The sequence below is a fragment of the Triticum urartu genome, chromosome 7A, assembly GCF_056163025.1.
Source record: "Triticum urartu cultivar PI428250 chromosome 7A, HENAU_Tu73, whole genome shotgun sequence".
Taxonomy (NCBI): Eukaryota; Viridiplantae; Streptophyta; class Magnoliopsida; order Poales; family Poaceae; genus Triticum; species Triticum urartu.
In genome coordinates, this window is record NC_141879.1 from 237012891 (window position 1) to 237032162 (window position 19272).

The window sequence follows — 19272 nt, forward strand, 5'->3', positions numbered from 1 at the left end:
AACATGTTTATTGTTGGGATATCACCATATTATCTTGTTTATATTAATGCACCTATATACTTGGTAAAGGGTGGAACGCTCGGCCTTATGCCTGGTGTTTTGTTCCACTCTTGCCGTCCTAGTTTCCGTCATATCGATATTATGTTCCCGAAATTTGCGTTCCTTACACGGTTGGGTTATAATAGGAACCCCTTGACAGTTCGCCTTGAATAAAACTCTTTCAGCAATGCCCAACATTGGTTTTACCATTCGCCACCTAGCCTTTTTCCCTTGGGTTTCGCAGACTCAAGGGTCATCTTTATTTTACCCCCCTCCCCCGGGGCCAATGCTTCTCTAAGTGTTGGTCCAACTGAGCGATGTCCGGGGCTACCAAGGGCAACTCTGGGCTGGCCTACCCGACGTCTTGCTCATCCGGTGTGCCCTGAGAACGAGATATGTGCAGCTCCTATCGGGATTTGTCGGCACATCTGGGTGGTGTTGCTGGTTTAGTTTTAGCATTGTCGAGGATGTCTTGTAACCGGGATGCCAAGTCTGATCGGATTGTCTTGGGAGAAGGAATATTCTTCGTTGACCGTGAGAGCTTGTGATGGGCTAAGTTGGGACTCCCCTGCAGGGATTTGAACTTTCGAAAGCCGTGCCCGCGGTTATGGGCAGATGGGAATTTGTTAATGTCTGGTTGTAGATAACATGAAACTTAACTTAATTAAAATGCACCAACCGCGTGTGTAACCGTGATGGTCTCTTCTCGGCGGAGTCCGGGAAGTGAACACGGTGTTGGAGTAATGCTTGACGTAGGTTGTTCTAGGATCACTTCTTGATCATAGTTGTTCGACCGTGCTTTTTCCTCCTCTTCTCGCTCTCTTTTGCGAATATGTTAGCCACCATATATGCTAGTCGCTTGCTGCAGCTCCACATCATACCTTACCTTACCTATAAGCTTAAATACTCTTGATCGCGAGGGTGTGAGATTGCTGAGTCCCCATGACTCACAGATTCCTTTCAAAACCAGATGCAGGGACCGATGATACCGTTCCAGATGATGCGCTTGAGCTCAAGTGGGAGTTTGATGAAGACTCTCGTCGTTACTATGTGTCTTTCCCAGATGATCAATAGTGGTGCCCAGTTGGGGCGATCGGGGTCTTTGTCGCATTTGGGGGTTGATATTTATTTTGGTACCGTAGTCGGACCATGAATGTATTGGATGAATGTAATGACTTATTTATGCATCTGTGTGACGTGGCGAGTGTAAGCCAACTATGTACATTTCCCCTTTATTTATATACATGGGTTGATTGCGAAGATTACCTCACTTGCGACATTGCTTTCAATGCGGTTATGACTCTAAGTCGTGCTTCGACACGTGGGAGATATAGCCGCATCGAGGGCGTTACATGCATGAACTAGGGAGGCATTGGCCGTGGATTATGGTCGTCCTTTTTGAAGGCTTCCAAGTGTGCCGGTCGCTGGCTTTGTTGTCGGCAAGAGAACTTGAGGGTTGTTCATTTTGAAGGCTGGCTTGTATGCCGGCTCCTGGCTTTGTTGCCAGCGTGAAAACTTGAAGGTTGCTCATTTTATAGGCTGGCATATGTTTATCGGCCGTTGGCTTTCGTTGCCGGCATGAATTATAGCTGCTAGGCATGAACTACTGGTTATGGTGACAAAATTTCATTTGTAAAAAAATTTAGGCAGCCGGACGAGATGTGTCTGCGCGTTGAACGCACGGCCAGCGTATCTAGAAAAATGGTCGGACGTAGTCCCATTGTCCTATTTAAATGGACAAAATTGGGATAAAACAGACGTCCGTTTGGGGCGTTGGAGTTGGTCTTATATTCTGGGCTGGAATCCTCCGCGCATGGCAGTAAAAATTATGCTAGGCTCAGTGTACCCGGCCCAAAAGCATTTCCCTTCATCCGTCGGCCTTTTGAGAGTCCACCCGACCAGCCGCCGCGCGGCGCGCAGCAGGAGCCCCTCGACGGCGGCCGCCGGTGCTAGGGTTCTTCACCTCCACCTTCATACCTAAGCACACCTTAGCCTTCTCGCTAATCTCGTTCCGTCCTCCGGATACCCACCTTCTCTGCCGAGGCAGCGGAATCTCCCCCGATGGAGGCGGCCGCCGTCGCTTCCTCCGGCTGCGGGCTGCGCTGCTCGCTTTACCCCGTCCCGAACCAGCATAGGAGAGGCGCTCGCCTGGGCTTAGCGGCCAAGAGGCAGCAGCGCTGCGCCGTCGCTTGCGGGCGGTTGCTGCTCCGTCCGAACGCTCGCGTATACACGGCGGCATCGGCGTCGGCGTCGGCGGTGATGGATAGCGGCGCCGGGGACTCCGGGGTGAGGAGGAAGAGGCTCGCGGTGTTCGTGTCCGGTGGGGGCTCCAACTTCCGGTCGATCCACGAGGCCACCCTGGGTGGGAAGGTGAACGGGGATGTGGTTGCGCTCGTCACCGATAAGCCAGGTGACCATGATTGCTTGCTTCCTGCAGCTCTTTCTTGGACTGTGAGGTGGATTGGTGGTTCTGATGTGGCGGAATGTCGCAGGCTGCGGTGGCGCCGAGTACGCAATGTGCAATGGCATTCCCGTGGTCGTGTTTACGAAGTCGAAATCGGCACCGGAGGGGGTCTCCACAGATGAACTTCTGAATGTTCTGAGGTTGGTTCTGTTTGATCTCATCTCAGGGCTGTGATTTTTCAACTTCGTACTGCAGTTCATTATACTTCTCATTCTGCAAGAAAAAGACTGCCATTTGGCTTCTTCATGCTTCACTCCTAGTCAGATTGGCTCGTTACAACTCCTTTGTGAAATGCATACATTTGTAACTTCTGACCGAGGACGGCTTTCTGTACCTCGCATGTCTATCGTGTTCTGAGGCTGCCAGTGATCATATGTTGATAAATCACATAGAAACTTACAGATGCGATATGTTACTGTCTTCTAGACTCTAGTTGCATGAACTTGTGTTCACAAATTTTGCTTCAGTGTGATGGCTCTGACCGAAATCCACTGCATACAAGTTTTTATATATTTGTGCCTCCAAGTGTACCCATGTGCCTCAGTTTGCCCTTTCAAGTGTTTCAGATTGTATTTCATGACACACACAGGATGTCTTAGCTCATGGCTATCTCCATTGTGAAACAGGGATCTGAAGGTAGACTTCATTCTACTTGCTGGTTACTTGAAGCTCATACCTGGCGAGCTAGTTAAGGCATTTCCCAGATCCATGCTGAATATACATCCTTCACTGCTCCCGGCATTTGGAGGCAAGGGTTATTATGGTTTAAAAGTGCATAAAGCAGTCATTGCATCTGGAGCCAGGTACTTTACATTTTGTCTAGCACCTTTCAACATCTTGCATTTTCCTCCAATAAGTACTTGGCATCGGCTCGAAAGAAAAATTTGTGCAAGCATTATTGCTCATTGTCTTGTGATAACTGATAAAGTCGATTTGTGGGATGATGGCATTGGTTGCTGAACTACTGATTTCTTGTTTTCCATATGGTATTACCTGTTTCTCTTTTGGAAAAAGTCACCCTGTTTTATTTGATGACGTTTTCCAACCATGCAGATACTCAGGACCAACTGTGCACTTTGTGGATGAGCAGTTTGACACAGGGAAGACCTTAGCCCAAAGAGTTGTGCCTGTGTTAGCCAATGATACTCCAGAGCAATTGGCTGCAAGGGTTCTTCACGAGGTAGCATCTTATGTGCGTTTGAGATTTCTTAGCGGTACAATTGACTTTAGATATTCTTCTTGCTGATTTATTAACCCAACGTTACAGGAGCACCAAGTTTACGTTGAGGCAGTTGCTGCCTTGTGTGAGGATCGAATTGTTTGGCGAGACGATGGTGTCCCACTTATCAGAAGTCAGACAAACCCCAATGCGTATACCTAATTCGTGATCTCTGTCCTGAGATCTCCTGAAAACTAATGAAGTTTATAGTGTCCCCACCAAGTGCCAGTTTTCGCCACGACACGTAGTTAACACACACCGTTTGTCTGATTGAGTGAAATAACATGTCTAATAATCTGGTCCCAGAAACATAATGTGTACCTTGCACTGTGTTTAACTCATTGTATGGCTTGGCTTTGATGATAATCTGTGCCTGAAATAACATTTCTGATAATCTGGTCCCAGAAGCGTAATGTCTACCTTGCACTGTGTTCAACTCATTGTATGGCTTGGCTTTGATGATAATGTGTTCCGGTGTGCCTGAACAAAGTTTCAGTGAATAGTCCAGTTATCCACATACCCTATGTCTAAAGATGTCACCATTCAGTTCCAGTGCTGTTTTCCTTTGTGGCGTCGATTTGTTTCTAGCTACACTCCTTAGTTTCAGTGAATAGTCTGGTTATCCACATACCCTATAGTCATAAATATTGCAATCTCCTTAATTTCCCAACCGTAATTTGTTTACCATGCTACTTGTTGAGAGATATCACTAGTGAACCTATAGCCTCCGGATCTATTCTCCATTGCTTAATTCTTCTATAAAAATTGTTCCTTTTATTTGCCGTTCCACTTTATCATTATCCATCTCTATCACTTGAGTTTTACCTTGTAATAGCAAGACAATGGCTTGACAACTCTCTTGCCGTGTTGGGGACAAGTTTTGTTTATGTTTTCTGTGTAGGTGTTGTTGACGTGTGTACTTTACAATATCCTACTGGTTCGATAAACTTTGGTTCTTAACCAAGGAAAAACTTGCTACTTGCTGCTTCACCCTTCCTCTTGGGGGAATCCCAACGACTCATGCGGGAGTAGCAGCCACCTCCTCAGATTGCTGGATACTGAGCTGGAGGGCCTTGGCATTCTTTCGACGGAGCCGACTGGCATTTGTCTCTAGTTGTCAGTGACCGGTGGTAGAAAGCCGCGAGGAGCTTCTCCTCATCGGGCAAAACCGGCAGTTCGCTTCGGCGGCAGGAGGAATGTATGGCCGCCTTCGATGCTGCCGCCCTCTCCCAAGCCCGTGGCGAGCGGCGCGCGCCTCTGATTCTGACATCCGTGTATGCGGTGTCGGTGCGGCAACGAGCACCCACCAATGCCCGTGAGGAGCACCGCCAGAGGGGGAGGGCGGCAGGCCAACCGCACGAAGCTGTGTGAGGTGCGGGACAGGCCTCGTCGGTGTTTGTGCTGTGACAACGGGCGATAGTTTGCGGAGTAGAGTCTGAGCTACTGACCGTGTCGACCCACGAGCGTTGTAGCGTGATGCGGAGAGCCAGCTCATCCTCGTGGACGAAGGTGTCCTAGTCGTCCACGTGGTCGGACCTATCACCTCCGCCGCTATCATTGCTTGACATGACTATGTAGAGGGGGAGGGAAACAAACAGGTATGGAGGGGAGGCAACGGAGAGCGAAGCGCGAGTGAAGTGGAGCTAGGGTTAGCTCCGAGTGAGGATTTTACTAGGGACGGAGTGGGGTGGTGCAGGCCATGGTGGCCGGGCTGACGTGGCGGAGGCGTCCAGGCCTCCCATATCCACCCTAGATTTGGGATGGATGTGAGGGCGCCGAACAGCCTGGACGTATAGGACTAGTTTGAGGCGCCCGACCGGATTGAATTTTTTTTGACCGGTCGATGACTGGGTCGTCCGTCTAGTCGTATACGAAGGTTTGGGGAGTCCGGCTGTCGATGCACTAAGGGTGCCCACCAACTGCCACATCCAAATCCAATCAACAGGCATAAAAAACAAGCATTGTTTGGCGCCAAAGCACTAATATATACTGTATTTTTGAGCCTAGGCTCATCTGCTCTGGGTGCACAGTAAAACAAAGAAAAAATACTAAAATAATTTTAAAATTCTGATTTTTTTTGTCAACCAGGATACTCAAATGCATGATGCCCAGGCAAAACTTCGTCATGTGCAGACATATGAGGAGCTCATGGAAAAAAAATCGGTCCAAATAGTGCATGAACAATAAACTTTCTCACATACCCCAATTTTGTTTTTGTTTTGCAGATGTCCAAATACCACCAAATTGGCACTTGAACATCTTCCATGCAAAAAAAAGATTTTTTTTGAATTTTTCTAGTTTTTTTTGAATTTACTGTTCAAGCAAGGGAGCAGATGAGCTCTGGAGCCGAATCGCCCTGTCCGCCGAACCATCCTTAACGTTCACATGAAAAAATGTACAAAATCATCTGAATCAAGGAAATATCGCTACCAAATTGTTTCCAGAAAGATTTACAACTGAATAGGAACTAGGTTTCCTCCTCAGCAAAATCATCCGAAGACGTCCTTTGACTTGACATGTATTACAAGGAACCATGCAGTAGAGTTGTTCTTCAGGCCAAAACAGATCATCATCGAGGATACCTCTCCGACAACAGGATTTGCTCTTCCACGGTGTACTCCCCACTTGGCTGCTCGGTGTCCCCTTCACTTGCCGTGTCGTCGGTAGAGAGTTGGCCATCATCATCATAGCTCCTAGATTTCGCATCACGCGCAGCTTGCTTCCTCTTGATCCGCAGGTTTTCGAGCGTCATCTCCACCTCTCTCATCGCCGGTCGGTCCTCTCCATTCAACCTCACGCACTTTGCCGCGAGCGCAGCTACCTCCTGGACCTCCCCGTCTTCCTCTTCCATGACCTGAGGATCCAGCAAGTCAGCCAGCACGCCTCCCGTAACCAGTGAGGCAAAATGCAGAACAAGACCATCGCCATCCACAGAATGATAGGCGAGTGGTCTCTTCCTGGTAAGCAGTTCCACGAGAAGGACGCCAAAGCTGAAGACATCGCTCTTGTCTGTTAGACGGCCAGTGTAATAGTACATGGGATCCAAGTAGCCAATTGTTCCTTGAACCGCAGTAGTCACCCCCGTTTGATCAATAGGAACAAACTTTGAAGCCCCAAAGTCCGATACCTTGGCTGTTAAGCTTTCGTCAAGAAGTATGTTGGCAGACTTAATATCTCTATGATACACTGGCATTGAAGCAGCTGAATGTAGATAGGCCAGAGCTGTAGAGATCTCAAGTGCAATCCTCAGTCGGTCGTCCCACGATAGTGATACCGGTCCTTCTACATGCAGATGATGCTCAAGAGTTCCATTTGAAATGAACTCGTAAACCAACAACGGGACTTCTGCCTCGAGACAACATCCAATTAACTTCACGACATTTCGATGGTTGATTTGGGAAAGAATTGCAACCTCATTAATAAAGTCATTGATTTCTCTCTGTACAATAATCTTTGATTTCTTGATGGCTACAACTTGTAGATCCAGAATGCCTTTATACACAATGCCATGTCCTCCACCGCCAACCTCACGAGTTTTGTCAAAATTGTTTGTGGCCTTCTCTAGCTCTGCTAGGGTGATGATCATCCGTTCACCCATATCCGCTCTTTGCGATACTAACTGCTGAAATAGCAACCCATGATTTTGCTTGAAAAACTTGTCTTTTCTTTTTTGGGCCTTCTGTTGCTTGATCTTACGTGTCACAAAGGGAGTACCAAAAGCCAGAAGCACAAGAATTGACCCACCACTGGCTACTAGGCCTATGCTTAAACCTGCATTATTTTGAGAAATAGAATCACATATTGCATCCGTACCCCATATCTCACTAAAAGGAAACAGTTTGCAGTAAATTTATGTTTTTACCAATTCCTGCGTCACAAGATTTAGCACCAAAGAATAATTTCTACCGCCAACTAAAGGTTTGCGGTATGCAATTAGATTTAGTAAATAGATTTAAGCGGAGTACCATTGTTCTACGCAAATTACCTACTTTTGCTATCTTTATATGTTTGGGACCATAGAGCTTTAGCAATTTTATTTGGCTAGCTAACTAAGCTCTTGTCACTATGATGCTATATTATCTTTATTAAAGCACATAAGCGATTGCTAACCAAGCTAGTTTTCTTTACAGAAAAGCAACTTATCAAACTCTACTGAAAATTTCTGCCTAAAAGTGCTCTACTGAAGCTAAGTTATCATAAAACTTCCCTCCCTGCAGAGGACTATAATTTCTCTTAAAATAATCACTAGTGAATAGAGGCTGCAATGACAAAATGATTACTGGAAACTATCTATTTGAACTCACACAGATGATTAAGAATGAGATTTTTTGGAACAAGGGAGTACTCCTTCCGTAAACTAATATAAGAGCGTTTAGATCACTAAAGTAGTGATCCAAACGCTCTTATATTAGTTTACAGAGGGAGTACTTTTTATGCATGCAAGTAACAGAAATAATAATAACGGAACGTATTCAGCAAGTAATATAACGGGTTATGTAAGCATTCTCATGTATAAACCAGTTCTTTGAAATTCCAGCTTTCCAATCTCATTAACAAGTTGTAGACAAGTAAAAATGTGAAGCTTTCGGGTTACTGAATCTCATCAGACAAATGAAGGGTTACTACCTAATTTAACTCACATATGGAGCTGCAATCAGATGAATACATAATTACTGATGTGTAGTGATTGTTACCTTGAGAGGATTTCTTGTTCTTGATGCACCCCCCTTTTATGAAGGGGTTCCCGTTAGTCTCATCAGGGCATTGGCAGCGAAACGTTCCAGGCATATTTATGCAGGTTCCGTAGCATGAGTGGAGTTCCCAGTGCGCACACTCATCAATGTCTAATCAAACAACAACGGAGCACCGTAAACAAAACTGATAGACTACAAATTATACCTAATTATAGGCACTAAGCTGTCCTCAGATCAGCCTAATTTGCATTAAAACTTTGTAAGCCAAGGAAATAAAATCAGGTTAAATCAACTTGTATACCTTGGCATCCATCCACAACATAAGGGTTGCCTTCGTAGCCAGCAGAGCAGCGACAGCGGTACCCTTTGTAAGCAAAGCTTGTGTAGTTCTGACAGGAGCTGCTGGTGCTGCGGCACCCAGAAGCAGGCAGTTCCTTACCACATGTTGAGTTGCTGATCACCCAGTCCAGCAAGACTGGAAGAGTCTTTACAGTTTCGAATATCAGGTGTGTGACATTATAGGAACCTTCCTCGGCTATGTAGACTGAAGAGTCTGCATCGAATTCAGAAACATTGCCAGGGGGCTGGACCTGGATGCTGTAAGAGGTGTAGCCTTTGGGGATGGCAGCACTGCAGCAGCCAATGCCGGAGCAATCCTTGCTCAAGGGGAACTGAAAAGGCTGGCCCTTTCCTGGGGCCGGTGGGCAGTAAGTGGCACAGGCGTTGACGGTGCTGTTGTCCTCCGCGAGGAGGAGGACCTGGACGTTGCTGCAAGACAGCACCAGGAACTTGTTCTTCTCCGGCGAGACGAAAAACGGGCCGCCCCTTCTGAGCCCACTCCACGTGTGGTACCTTGCCGTGCTGTTGGCCTTCTTGCCTGGTGCCCCTGCTGCTGGTGACAACGCGATGCTACTGCTGTTGACGCGCACCGTGCCGCCAGGAATGGAGATCTCGAGCACCTCCACGGTGCCGTCGCCGAGGAACAGCTTGGGCGGCCGGTACGAGTGGTCGCAGGTGAGGTTGAAGCCGTCGCGGTAGCAGCCGGCCTCGATCCCAAAGGGGTAGGAGATACCGATGCCGCCACAGCGGGTGCTGCAGGTAGCTGCTGCTGCTGCGTCCAACGGCTGCAGCAGCAGCAGCAGCAGCAGCAACGCTGCAACTACAGCCACGGTGTGCACTAACCTCTCCATAGATGCAGCTGCGGCTATCTCAATCTCCACAAAAAGGTGGTGATGTTCGTGGACTGTTCTTCTCGTCCCCATCCTCCAAGCCAATCAAGCACCACTTAACCAATATACCCTCTGGTACTCTGTCTGCAGTCTACACCCACCGCATGCGCAGTCCGAGGAATTCAAGGCGCGTGCACGATGACTTGATTCGTTTGGGCTACCAACTAGCTAGGCGGCTAGTGCTTTCTTTGAAAAATGGTCAGCGTTGGACATATTCCCATGGAGCATCTACTTACTAGCAAACAGCCTAACACCCAGGTTGAGTGATTATAATAGCACGTTGCACATGACTTGCACTCAAAGATGGCCCCATGATTACGACACTACTGATGGGAAAGGCTAAATTAGGTGACTAGCTGTTGCAGGATTTGCCCTCGCTCCGTGGTCGTAGAACATTTTACTACTTATTGCACTGATTTGGCTAGCATTTGGGCTTGGATAGTGGGTAGGTTTGGTCTTGTGGCCAAGTGGACCACGAGCAGGAGCTGTGACTTTTTGTTCTTTGCTTGGAAGATGCCATGGAGCTTCCCTGTTCACATGTGTCTCAGCTCCAATCAAAATAAAATAAAATTAAAAATAAATCTCTAGAAGCGTGAATGCAAATCGAAGAAAGTGGGCAGGCAAGCAAGCAAGTAGATTAAACGGAACCTTCGTCGATGGGATGTAGACGACGTCGGTGCCGCCGGCCTGCCCTCTCCGCCGACCGGCTCGCCCGGCAGAGCTAAGCGCCGCCGCGTCCGCACCAGCCAGGAAGCGGCCGCAGTATGCCTTCCTGCGCCGGGCCGCGGAGCCCGCCACGAGGCCATGGGAGCCATAGTTCTGGCCAGCATCGCCGCACGCCGCACGCCGCTCCTCCTCCCGGTAGGTCTCTCCGCCGAGCGCCGATTTGGGGCCGGCGCCGCTCGAGATGGCTCGTTCGACCGTGATTTACTCACGTGCAGCGCACGTGCGTGTGTGCGCGCGACGATGCTACGCTGATGACGGCGCATCCACGATAGCGGAGTAAAATGCAAGCGCGGTCCTAATTCTTTTTCAAAAATGTCAATTAGGTCCTAATTTTTTTAAAATGCACATTTGGATCTTAATTTTTTTTAAGTAGTTCACCTGAGGTCCTAGTTTCGTCTGACCGCCGCTGACCAGCTCGCGTGGCGCTTTGACCGCCGCCACGTCGACTCGAGGGCCCACGCGGGATAACGACTAGCCGTGCGTTTTTTCAAAAGAGCCCCCCAACCCTAATCTCTCCGCAGCCGTAGTCCTTTTCCTCTCCTCTTCCCCATCTCTCTCTGCTCTGGCGAAACAGGGGAGATCGACGGCGGTGGTCCGGTGAGAAGAGGCAGGCGGCCATCGCACGCGCTTGTCCGACGGCGGCGCCGCTAGGATGGCGCCTGTGCATCGGCGACCTGGAGATCCTCCTCCACGATACGGTCAGTGTGGTGCCCGTAACCCTAACCCTCGATCCTCTTTTTCTGCGGATACCTATTTAGCTCGAATCGATGGTAGTATTTGACTGAATCCCTCGATACCTAGGACCACAAGAGGAGGTTTTTACCATAGAAATCAACTATGCTGGATTTTTCTACGGATTTGGTTGATCGAAGACGTATGTCGATGGGAAAGTTGCTTTGTTCGATAGTTGCGAAGTAGATACATGGTCTCCTCTCTGGCTCACTGATTTTATGCAGCAACTGGGATATAGTGACCAATCTAAGCATGTTATTTACTGGTTATTGCCTGGAAAGAATTTAGGCGATGGACTGCGGATTGTGGACTGTGACACTGACACTTTGCATATGACAGCAGTTGTTCCAAAATTCCAGTACTTTCAGTTGTTTGTTGATCACAAAGACATGGCCTTTGACAATGTAATTGATGATATTCATGTTAGTGGTACACCTGAGCTACCTCCTGCACTAAGCCCTAAATCTCCTGGGTTTAGCAGTGGAATAAGAGGAAGTCCCAGGTTTAAGGTGAAACCTCATAAAGGCAGACTGAACCAATTTAATGCAGGCAGCAACAATGAAGGGAGTAGCAGTGTTCCGCCAGTGGGACAAAATGTTGGACATGAGCTTAGAAGAAGCAGGAGGAAAATTGTGGTAGAAGAAGAAATCCCCAATGAAAATGACACTGACAGTGATGACAGTGAATGGGATTCAGACTGGGTTGACTCTGACAATGAAGTAGACAAAGATGATGATGATCTGTATGAAGAATGGGTTGATGAAAAATTTGAGAAGAAGAAAAAGAAGAAATCTGAATGGGAGCAGGACAGTGATTATGATACAGATGAACTGCAGGAGCTACAAGATTCAGAGCTTGTAATGCTGAATCCATCTATCTATCTTTCAGACTGCTTTTAAGTTCAATTACTAGTAAAAGAAAGGCCTTGTATATTACTGTTTATTTGTGCTGTCAATGCTAGTAAAAAAATTGCTGCCAAAGTACAGAAAAACAACCAAAATGCTGCCAAATTTTAGTTCAATTTCATTGCAACAGTACATGATCAACATCTGGATACACCAACAAGCATTGAACACTGGATACATCATACTACCACATCACTTCTTAAATCCTACATACACCACTACTACAATCAGTACAACAAGTGCACTGAGAATACTCCTACAGAGAAAAATGAGCTCATTCATCTTCTGTATTGCTTCTGCATACACCACAGTCTCAACAGTGCTCTGCTTCTTCACTTGCACCTCTGTTTCTTCACTTGCAATGACACCAGTCGAATCAAAACTGCTCAATCCAGGGCTGACGTATCCACCTCTCACCAAAAAATCAAAATAGTTGTCTGGTCCATCTTCCCAATAATAATGTTGGCAAGGATTTGGTGGAATCTGACAGAAATTGAGTAAAAAAAATTCAGCCAAAAAGAAACACAGAAAAATCAAATCGATTGGGCACTTGTAGAAGATCTTACATGGTGGTTGGGGCACTTGTAGAAAATCCTGCCAGGATTTGCCTCTGATTTTGATACAAGACGAATTGTAAATCGAATGCGGCAGCTAGGGCATGGTACCAACGGCAGCATACCCGCTTGGGCCGGCGATGAGATGGGCGGCGAGAAAAGGGCTAATGCCGGAGGTGGAGGAGGCGCTTGGGCAGCCTTCTTCCTGCGGTGCTTCACGGCAGACGAGCTAGCGGCGGCGGACATGGCGGCGACGGCGCGACGCCAGAGAGAGAAAGAGAGCGAGCAGAAGACCTAGGGACTGGGGAATGATGAAAGCATAAACTCCAGGGGCCAAACTGCTTAAATTCCCAACCTCCAACCGCGGGAAATCTCCCGCGTGGGCCCTCGAGTCGACGTGGCGGTGGTCAAAGCGCCACGCGAGCTGGTCAGCGGCGGTCAGACAAAATTAGGACCTCGGGTGAACAACTTAAAAAGAATTAGGATCCAGATGTGCATTTTGAAAGAATTAGGATCCAATCGACACTTTTAAAAAAAAAATTAGGACCGCACTTGCATTTTACCCACGATAGCGCCATCCCGCAGCGAAAACGAACGCAAACTCTACGCTTTCATTGGCACAAACTGGATAGTGAGACCCGATTTAATTGACATAAACAAAAACACAGGTCTAATGGAATTCATGCACGCAAAACTGTCGGTACAGAAAAACTATCAAATTCGTGACTTCAGCACAATAATGCAGGAATATTTGCACATTTTTCTCTCGAGCATGCCTCGAAGCGTGTCAATATGAAGAACATCTGCTCATTGTCATACAAACAGAGCCTTCTCCTTTGTTCAGGCCCAAAAGATATCATCTGGGGTACCTTGCTGACAGCATGATTTCCTCTTCCATAGTGTATTGTCTGCTCGATTCCTCGGCACCCCCTTCAACGGGCATATCCTTCTTGGCGAGTAAATCTTCAATTGAATTATACTGCACAACAATCTGATCGCCGTCGTATCTCATTGCTGCTGAATTACGTGGAGCAGGCTTCTTCCTGGCTCGCAAATTTTCAAGGGCCATCTCCACTTCCTTCATTGTTGGTCGGCTCTCTCCTTCCAATCTCGTGCACATCGCCGCTAGCATGGCTACTTCTTGGAGCTCTCCATCGTCTTCTTCTTCCATGACTTGCGGGTCTACTATGTCAGCAAGGTCGCCTTTTTTGAGTGATGAGACAAAATGTGCTACAAGGCCGGCATCATTATCTGATCTGTACACATACGGTTTCTTCCTGGTTAGCAATTCTATAAGGAGAACGCCGAAACTGAAAACATCGCTCTTGTCTGTTAGTCGACCTGTGTAATAGTACATGGGGTCTAAATAACCAAGTGTTCCTTGAACAGCTGTCATCACTGCCGTTTGATCAATTGGGATGTACCTTGAGGCTCCAAAATCTGACACCTTTGCTATTAAGCTCTCATCCAGAAGTATGTTGGAGGACTTGATATCTCTATGAAATATGGGCATTGAAGTAGCCGAGTGCAGATAGGCTAGAGCTCTAGCAATCTCAAGTGCAATCCTTAAACGATCATCCCATGATAGTGATTTTGGTCCTTCAACATGAAGATGGTGGTATAGGGTTCCATTTGAAATGAACTCATAAACCAATAGAGGCACTTCTGTCTCAAGGCAGCATCCCAGGAGCTTCACCACATTTCTATGGTTGATTTGAGAAAGAATAGCAACCTCATTGATGAATTCATCGATTTCCTTTTGTACTACAATCTTTGATTTCTTGATGGCAACAACATGTAGGTCTAGAATTCCTTTATACACGACACCATGTCCGCCGCCACCAACCTCACGAGACTTGTCAAAATTGTTTGTGGCCTTCTCTATATCCCCCAAGGTAAACATCATCCTTTCACCAATATCTGCCTTTTGTGATATTAACTGCTGCAATAGCAACCCATGATTTTGGTTGAATAACTTTTCTCTCATTTTCTTCACCTTCCTTAGCTTCACCATACGTGTAACAAATGGAGCGCTAAGTGCCAGAAGCAAAATTGAGACACCGCTGATTACTATGCCTATGATTAAACCTGAAAAGTATGAAAATAACATTACGTAACTTGATGGTACAAACAGCTATACAATTTATCAATTTTCTATTTTCTCTGCAGTGTATGATGAGATTTCATAAGCTCCAAACTTCCAAAAGTTGTAGGGGGCAATATCAAAATAAATAGCAGAGTGGAAGTGGGTTGCCATTGCCAAATGACTAGTTCATTAGTCATTAGTGAATAGCCATGATAGGTTTCAGTCTTGCCAACTATGAACATCAAGATTGAACATCTTAAAGATAGTTGGGGTGGATGTAAGATTGCAACAGAAACAACAGTAGTAGAATGTAAGAAAAAAAATAAGGGAATATAACTTTTTCTTCTCACACATGTGTCCGCATCTGCCATCTTGACAAAAATGGTTTGAGGTAACATTCCAGCGATGTAGTTAGATAATATATTTGGAATGGATCATACTTATTAATTGACATTGATTAATCAGTGAACGGTTACCAATCTGTACCAACAGAATGTTACTAGCAATATGATTGTGCATACAAATACAAGATTATACAAAATCATAGTACAGGTAATCAATGCTATATAGCGGTTGTCACCTGCAGAGTAATTTGTGATCTTGATACACCCCCCTTCTGTAGAGGGGTTCCCATATGTCCCATCAGGGCAGCGGCAGTAAAACGTTCCAGGCGTATTTTCGCAAATTCCATGGCATGAGTGGGCTTCCTTATGAACACATTCATCAATATCTAGTGAAATCACAAAACAGAACAAAAGATAAATAAACTATTATGATGGAAAGGAAGTCAAAATAATTACTCACCAGTGGGACTGTATTTGCTATTGTAGAAACTGTAAAACCAACTACACCAGTAAAATATTCAAATATACAACACACGTGCATAGCTACTGAGTTTAAGTTGTAGTCCCCCTAATTTATATCTTAACTTGTATGACAAGGGAATAAAGCTAAATTTATTTAACTTGTACCTTGGCATCCGTCCAGGATGTAAGGGTTTCCACGATAACCGGCAGAGCAGCGGCACTGGTAGCCATTGTAGACATAGCTTGTGTAGTTTTGACAAAAGCTGTTGCTGCTGCGGCATCCAGGAGCAACAGAGTTTTGCTTTTGGCATGATGAATTGCTGATCACCCAGTCTAGCAAGGCAGGAAGTGCCACACCGCGAGGTTCCGACATGAGTTTTGAGATGTTATAGGACCCCTCCTCGGCTATATATACTGACGATTTAGCATCGGAGCTCGAGTCATTGGAAGGCTGGAGCTGGATGTGGTAGGAAGTGTAACCTTTTGGGATGCCTCCATTACAGCAGCCAAGGCCCGAGCATTCACCATGCAGAAGTAGATACCGGATAAGCTGAGGCTGTGCGTCTGAGTTCCCCAAGGATGGGCAGTAAGTGGCGCAGGCATTGATGGTGGAGTTGTCCTCTCCCATGAGGATGACTTGGATGTTGTTGCACGACAACACAAGGAACTTGTTCCTATCCGGCGCAACAAAGAACGGTCCTCTCTCTCTGAGGCCACCCCATGTGTGGTACCTGCTTGTGTTGGGCCTGGATGCACCGTCAATATCATGACTCATTGGCATGATATTGGTGCTGTTGATGCGAACCGTGCCGTTGGGGATGGAGATCTCGAGCACTTCGACAGTGCCATCGCCAAGGAAAAGTTTGGGAGGGCGGTACAAGTAGTCACAGGTGAGATTAAAGCCCTCATGGTAGCAATCAGGTTCGATGCCGAATGGATAAGGGATGCTGATGTTACCACAACTTGTACTGCATCCTGCTGCTGTCACCACTGCACTTAGTAGCTCCAGCAGCACCGCGGCAACCACAGCTGGGAAGGGCATTTGCCTACTTGCTACTCTCTCCATGTTGCTAGCTAATCTCCACAAGCAAATGCAGTTCTCTCATCTCCAAATGAAGCACTACATCACTTTATATCTCAACTGGCTGCAAAGAACTCTTTAATCACTCAGCACTGCACAGGGCTTTACTGGTACTGCTCAATTTTTGTATTGTAATCCACCTAACGACCCAATAAAATAGTAGCAAAGATAATATTAAGAGAGATCTTGTGCATCATGCGGGGCACTCGCAGCCCAAAGCAGGGCAGGGTTCCCATGTGTGGCCGTGTGGGGTTTGTCGACATTTTCCTATCTATATAAAAAAACGTCTTACATTATGGGACGAAGGGAGTAGCAATTAAGCTATAGATTTTTTTTTAGACGCGTGATGAAGAAGCCGGTCATCCTTTGGCAATATCACAAGAAAACTCCCACAATTCAGGAGTGTACCAATTTAGTTTGCTTTGGATATAGACCAGTAAATGTCCTCTCACAACATGTGATGCTTAATCTATTCATCAACTAGAACAGTCAGATGACTATCTCAGGAAATGATATTACTATCAGCTATATCACACTCATCGATGTGTATACAAGCCGCAATTAGGGGCAAAAATAACGGAACTTGATTCGAGTAGAGAATTCATAGATGCTGGTGAACGAAATTACCTTAGCATGGAGGTGGATGTTTACTTGAGCCTGTCTGGCGTAGTACTAGCTCACAAAATGGTGGATGGCAGAGGCCAGATCCGCATCTGCCCTTCCACGGCGAGCTGCCTGTGGCAGGCTTAGCTCCTCCGCGTATCCGACCATGGCCTGCGCCGAGCGCGACCAACCTCCGCCCGATGTGACCGCGAGAAGCGTTGGTCCCATCCATCCCGGGGTCGCCTCCTCCGGCTCCTCGGCCCTCGTCTAACAATCGATCCCTTCCCCTCCATTTCGCCCACTACCGTACACACGACGGTGGCCACATTCCGCGGCCGCCGGCCTTCTGCCTTCTCGACGAATTCCCGCCGAGCGGCACCGGGCGCCATTAGAGCATCTCCAAGACTCCAACAAGACGCGCAACGCCCGCCGCGCTAAATTATTTTTGCAGCGTCGAAATAGCTTTTCTTATGCGCCTCGGTGATTAGCTGCAGCGGAGGTCCTGCGCCTGCCGAAGCATCCGCGCGTACAAGAAATTCATTTGCGAACGTGGCCTATCCGAACGATGCTGTAGCTATGAAGGAAAAAAGAGCTCACTAGGGAATTGAACCCACGACCTGCTGGTGCGCTACCGCCAGGGCTATGCTTGTTTTGGTGTATCTAATTCAGGTTAGTTCAATTTTATACTCTATTTGTGAGCGGGGAAAAGAGAGGGGTAGACCCATATGGACGTGCTAATTTTTGGAAGGATTGATGCATTATGTTTGTACCTGTTGATGAGTAATTCTAGAGAAATGATTTTTTTTCTTCATGTAGAATTCGAATTCCGATAGTGTCAAGAAACGTCTTACATTATGGAACGGAGGGAGTACAACGTAAATAACATGGTAATGTAGACTCCTGGACATGATAACTTAAGTACAAACACTACGATAACTTTAATCCGTGATTTTTTTGTTGTTGAAAACATACTCTGATAACTTTTTGTGTAAATATCATGATAATATAGGCTCTCAGTCTTGATAACTTAGATACAAACAACACGATAACTTTGATCCACGTTTATTTTAAGACATACCATTGATATTTTTTTATGTAAATAACATGACAATATATGCTCCTGAAAATGATAACTTAGATACAAACACCACAATAACTTTGAACCATGTAAAAAATTGTTTGGAAACATACTTCGGTAACATTTGTATAAATACATGGTAATATATGATCCCAGACCTAATAACTTAGGTGCAAACACCACGATAATTTTGACCCGTCAAAAAAAATTGTTGAAAATATACTCATAACTTTTTAGGGCAAATAGCATGATAATATAAGCTCTCGGTCGTGATAACTTACGTACAAACACCATGATAACTGTGAATATCATGGTAGAACCACTGCATCCCCGATATTTAGGTGAACCGCGGGGGGGGGGGGGGGGGGGGGGTACTTTGTGTGCAAATAGCACGGTATTGTACATACAGTAAAGTTGATAACTCACTACATCCACGATAACTTTTGACCCCGGGATAAAAGTTTGTTGAAAACATGCCCTGATAACTTGTGTGTAAATAACATGGTAATATACATACAACAGAGCTGATAACTTACCTAATCTAGACATGGTAACTTTTTGACCAAGGAAAAATTTTGATAAAAAATACCTCCCAATAACTCATGTGTAAACAACATGATAATACACGCACATGAGAGCTGATAACTCATATACAAATATCGCGGTGATTTTTTGACCGATGAAATGAAAACTGTTGAAAAACATATCCCGATAACTTTTGTGTAACATGGTAATATACACAACAAAGCTGATAACTCACTGCAAACATCATAATCACTTTTTGACCCTGGGATAAAAGTTTATTGAAAACATAATCCGGAAACTTTTGTGTAAATGACACGGTAACTTATGTATGACATACGTGATAACTTACGTAGTCCAACTGTGGTAACTTTTGGTCTGAATTTTTTTTATTAAAACATACCAACATGGGATCTAGTTTCAAAGATCTCGTCGAGACGATTTTTTTGTGAAGACGGTTTTTCAAACAGAGTGACGGTTTGAGCTACAAAACATTTTGAAGTTTGAAAAAAAAAGAATTTGGGATGACATCAG

At 46.0% G+C, this 19272-nt stretch overlaps 3 protein-coding genes across 5 annotated transcripts; 1 reads left to right on the forward strand and 2 right to left on the reverse strand.

Moving 5' to 3' along the window:
• The first annotated feature begins 1891 nt into the window (after window positions 1-1891).
• On the forward strand, window positions 1892-4158 carry LOC125522743 (phosphoribosylglycinamide formyltransferase, chloroplastic). Its single transcript, XM_048687775.2, has 5 exons — window positions 1892-2449; window positions 2532-2643; window positions 3130-3306; window positions 3557-3683; window positions 3771-4158. The coding sequence occupies exons 1-5, from the start codon at window positions 2101-2103 to the stop codon at window positions 3882-3884; spliced, it is 879 nt and encodes a 292-aa protein (XP_048543732.2). The 5' UTR covers window positions 1892-2100; the 3' UTR covers window positions 3885-4158.
• A 1898-nt stretch (window positions 4159-6056) lies between these two features.
• Window positions 6057-10622, reverse strand: LOC125525446 (wall-associated receptor kinase 5). Of its 2 annotated transcripts, XM_048690456.2 has the most exons (4): window positions 10294-10622; window positions 8718-10174; window positions 8417-8566; window positions 6057-7493 (listed from the first exon to the last, which is right to left on the reverse strand). In XM_048690456.2, exons 2-4 carry the CDS (start codon window positions 9676-9678, stop codon window positions 6292-6294), a joined length of 2313 nt encoding a protein of 770 aa, XP_048546413.2. In that variant the 5' UTR covers window positions 9679-10174; window positions 10294-10622; the 3' UTR covers window positions 6057-6291. The 2 variants fall into 2 exon arrangements, with proteins under 2 accessions (XP_048546413.2, XP_087388511.1); XM_087532385.1 differs by having other exon boundaries at window positions 8718-10622.
• A 2547-nt stretch (window positions 10623-13169) lies between these two features.
• Window positions 13170-17782, reverse strand: LOC125525447 (wall-associated receptor kinase 3). Of its 2 annotated transcripts, XM_048690458.2 has the most exons (4): window positions 17163-17782; window positions 15620-16599; window positions 15229-15378; window positions 13170-14650 (listed from the first exon to the last, which is right to left on the reverse strand). In XM_048690458.2, the coding sequence occupies exons 2-4, from the start codon at window positions 16518-16520 to the stop codon at window positions 13419-13421; spliced, it is 2283 nt and encodes a 760-aa protein (XP_048546415.2). In that variant the 5' UTR covers window positions 16521-16599; window positions 17163-17782; the 3' UTR covers window positions 13170-13418. The 2 variants fall into 2 exon arrangements, with proteins under 2 accessions (XP_048546415.2, XP_087388512.1); XM_087532386.1 differs by lacking the exon at window positions 17163-17782 and having other exon boundaries at window positions 15620-17156.
• Between the last annotated feature and the right edge of the window lie 1490 nt (window positions 17783-19272).

Coding starts and splice junctions, on each gene's coding strand:
- LOC125522743 (XM_048687775.2), top strand. CDS start 2,101: ATGGAGGCGGCCGCCGTCGCTTCCTCCGGCTGCGGGCTGCGCTGCTCG. Junction 2,644..3,129: donor GAACTTCTGAATGTTCTGAG/GTTGGTTCTGTT, acceptor ATTGTGAAACAG/GGATCTGAAGGTAGACTTCA. Junction 3,307..3,556: donor GTCATTGCATCTGGAGCCAG/GTACTTTACATT, acceptor CCAACCATGCAG/ATACTCAGGACCAACTGTGC.
- LOC125525446 (XM_048690456.2), bottom strand. CDS start 9,678: ATGGGGACGAGAAGAACAGTCCACGAACATCACCACCTTTTTGTGGAG. Junction 8,567..8,717: donor TGTTGTGGATGGATGCCAAG/GTATACAAGTTG, acceptor TTGTTTGATTAG/ACATTGATGAGTGTGCGCAC. Junction 7,494..8,416: donor GAACAAGAAATCCTCTCAAG/GTAACAATCACT, acceptor AAAATAATGCAG/GTTTAAGCATAGGCCTAGTA.
- LOC125525447 (XM_048690458.2), bottom strand. CDS start 16,520: ATGGAGAGAGTAGCAAGTAGGCAAATGCCCTTCCCAGCTGTGGTTGCC. Junction 15,379..15,619: donor CATCCTGGACGGATGCCAAG/GTACAAGTTAAA, acceptor TGATTTCACTAG/ATATTGATGAATGTGTTCAT. Junction 14,651..15,228: donor GATCACAAATTACTCTGCAG/GTGACAACCGCT, acceptor CATACTTTTCAG/GTTTAATCATAGGCATAGTA.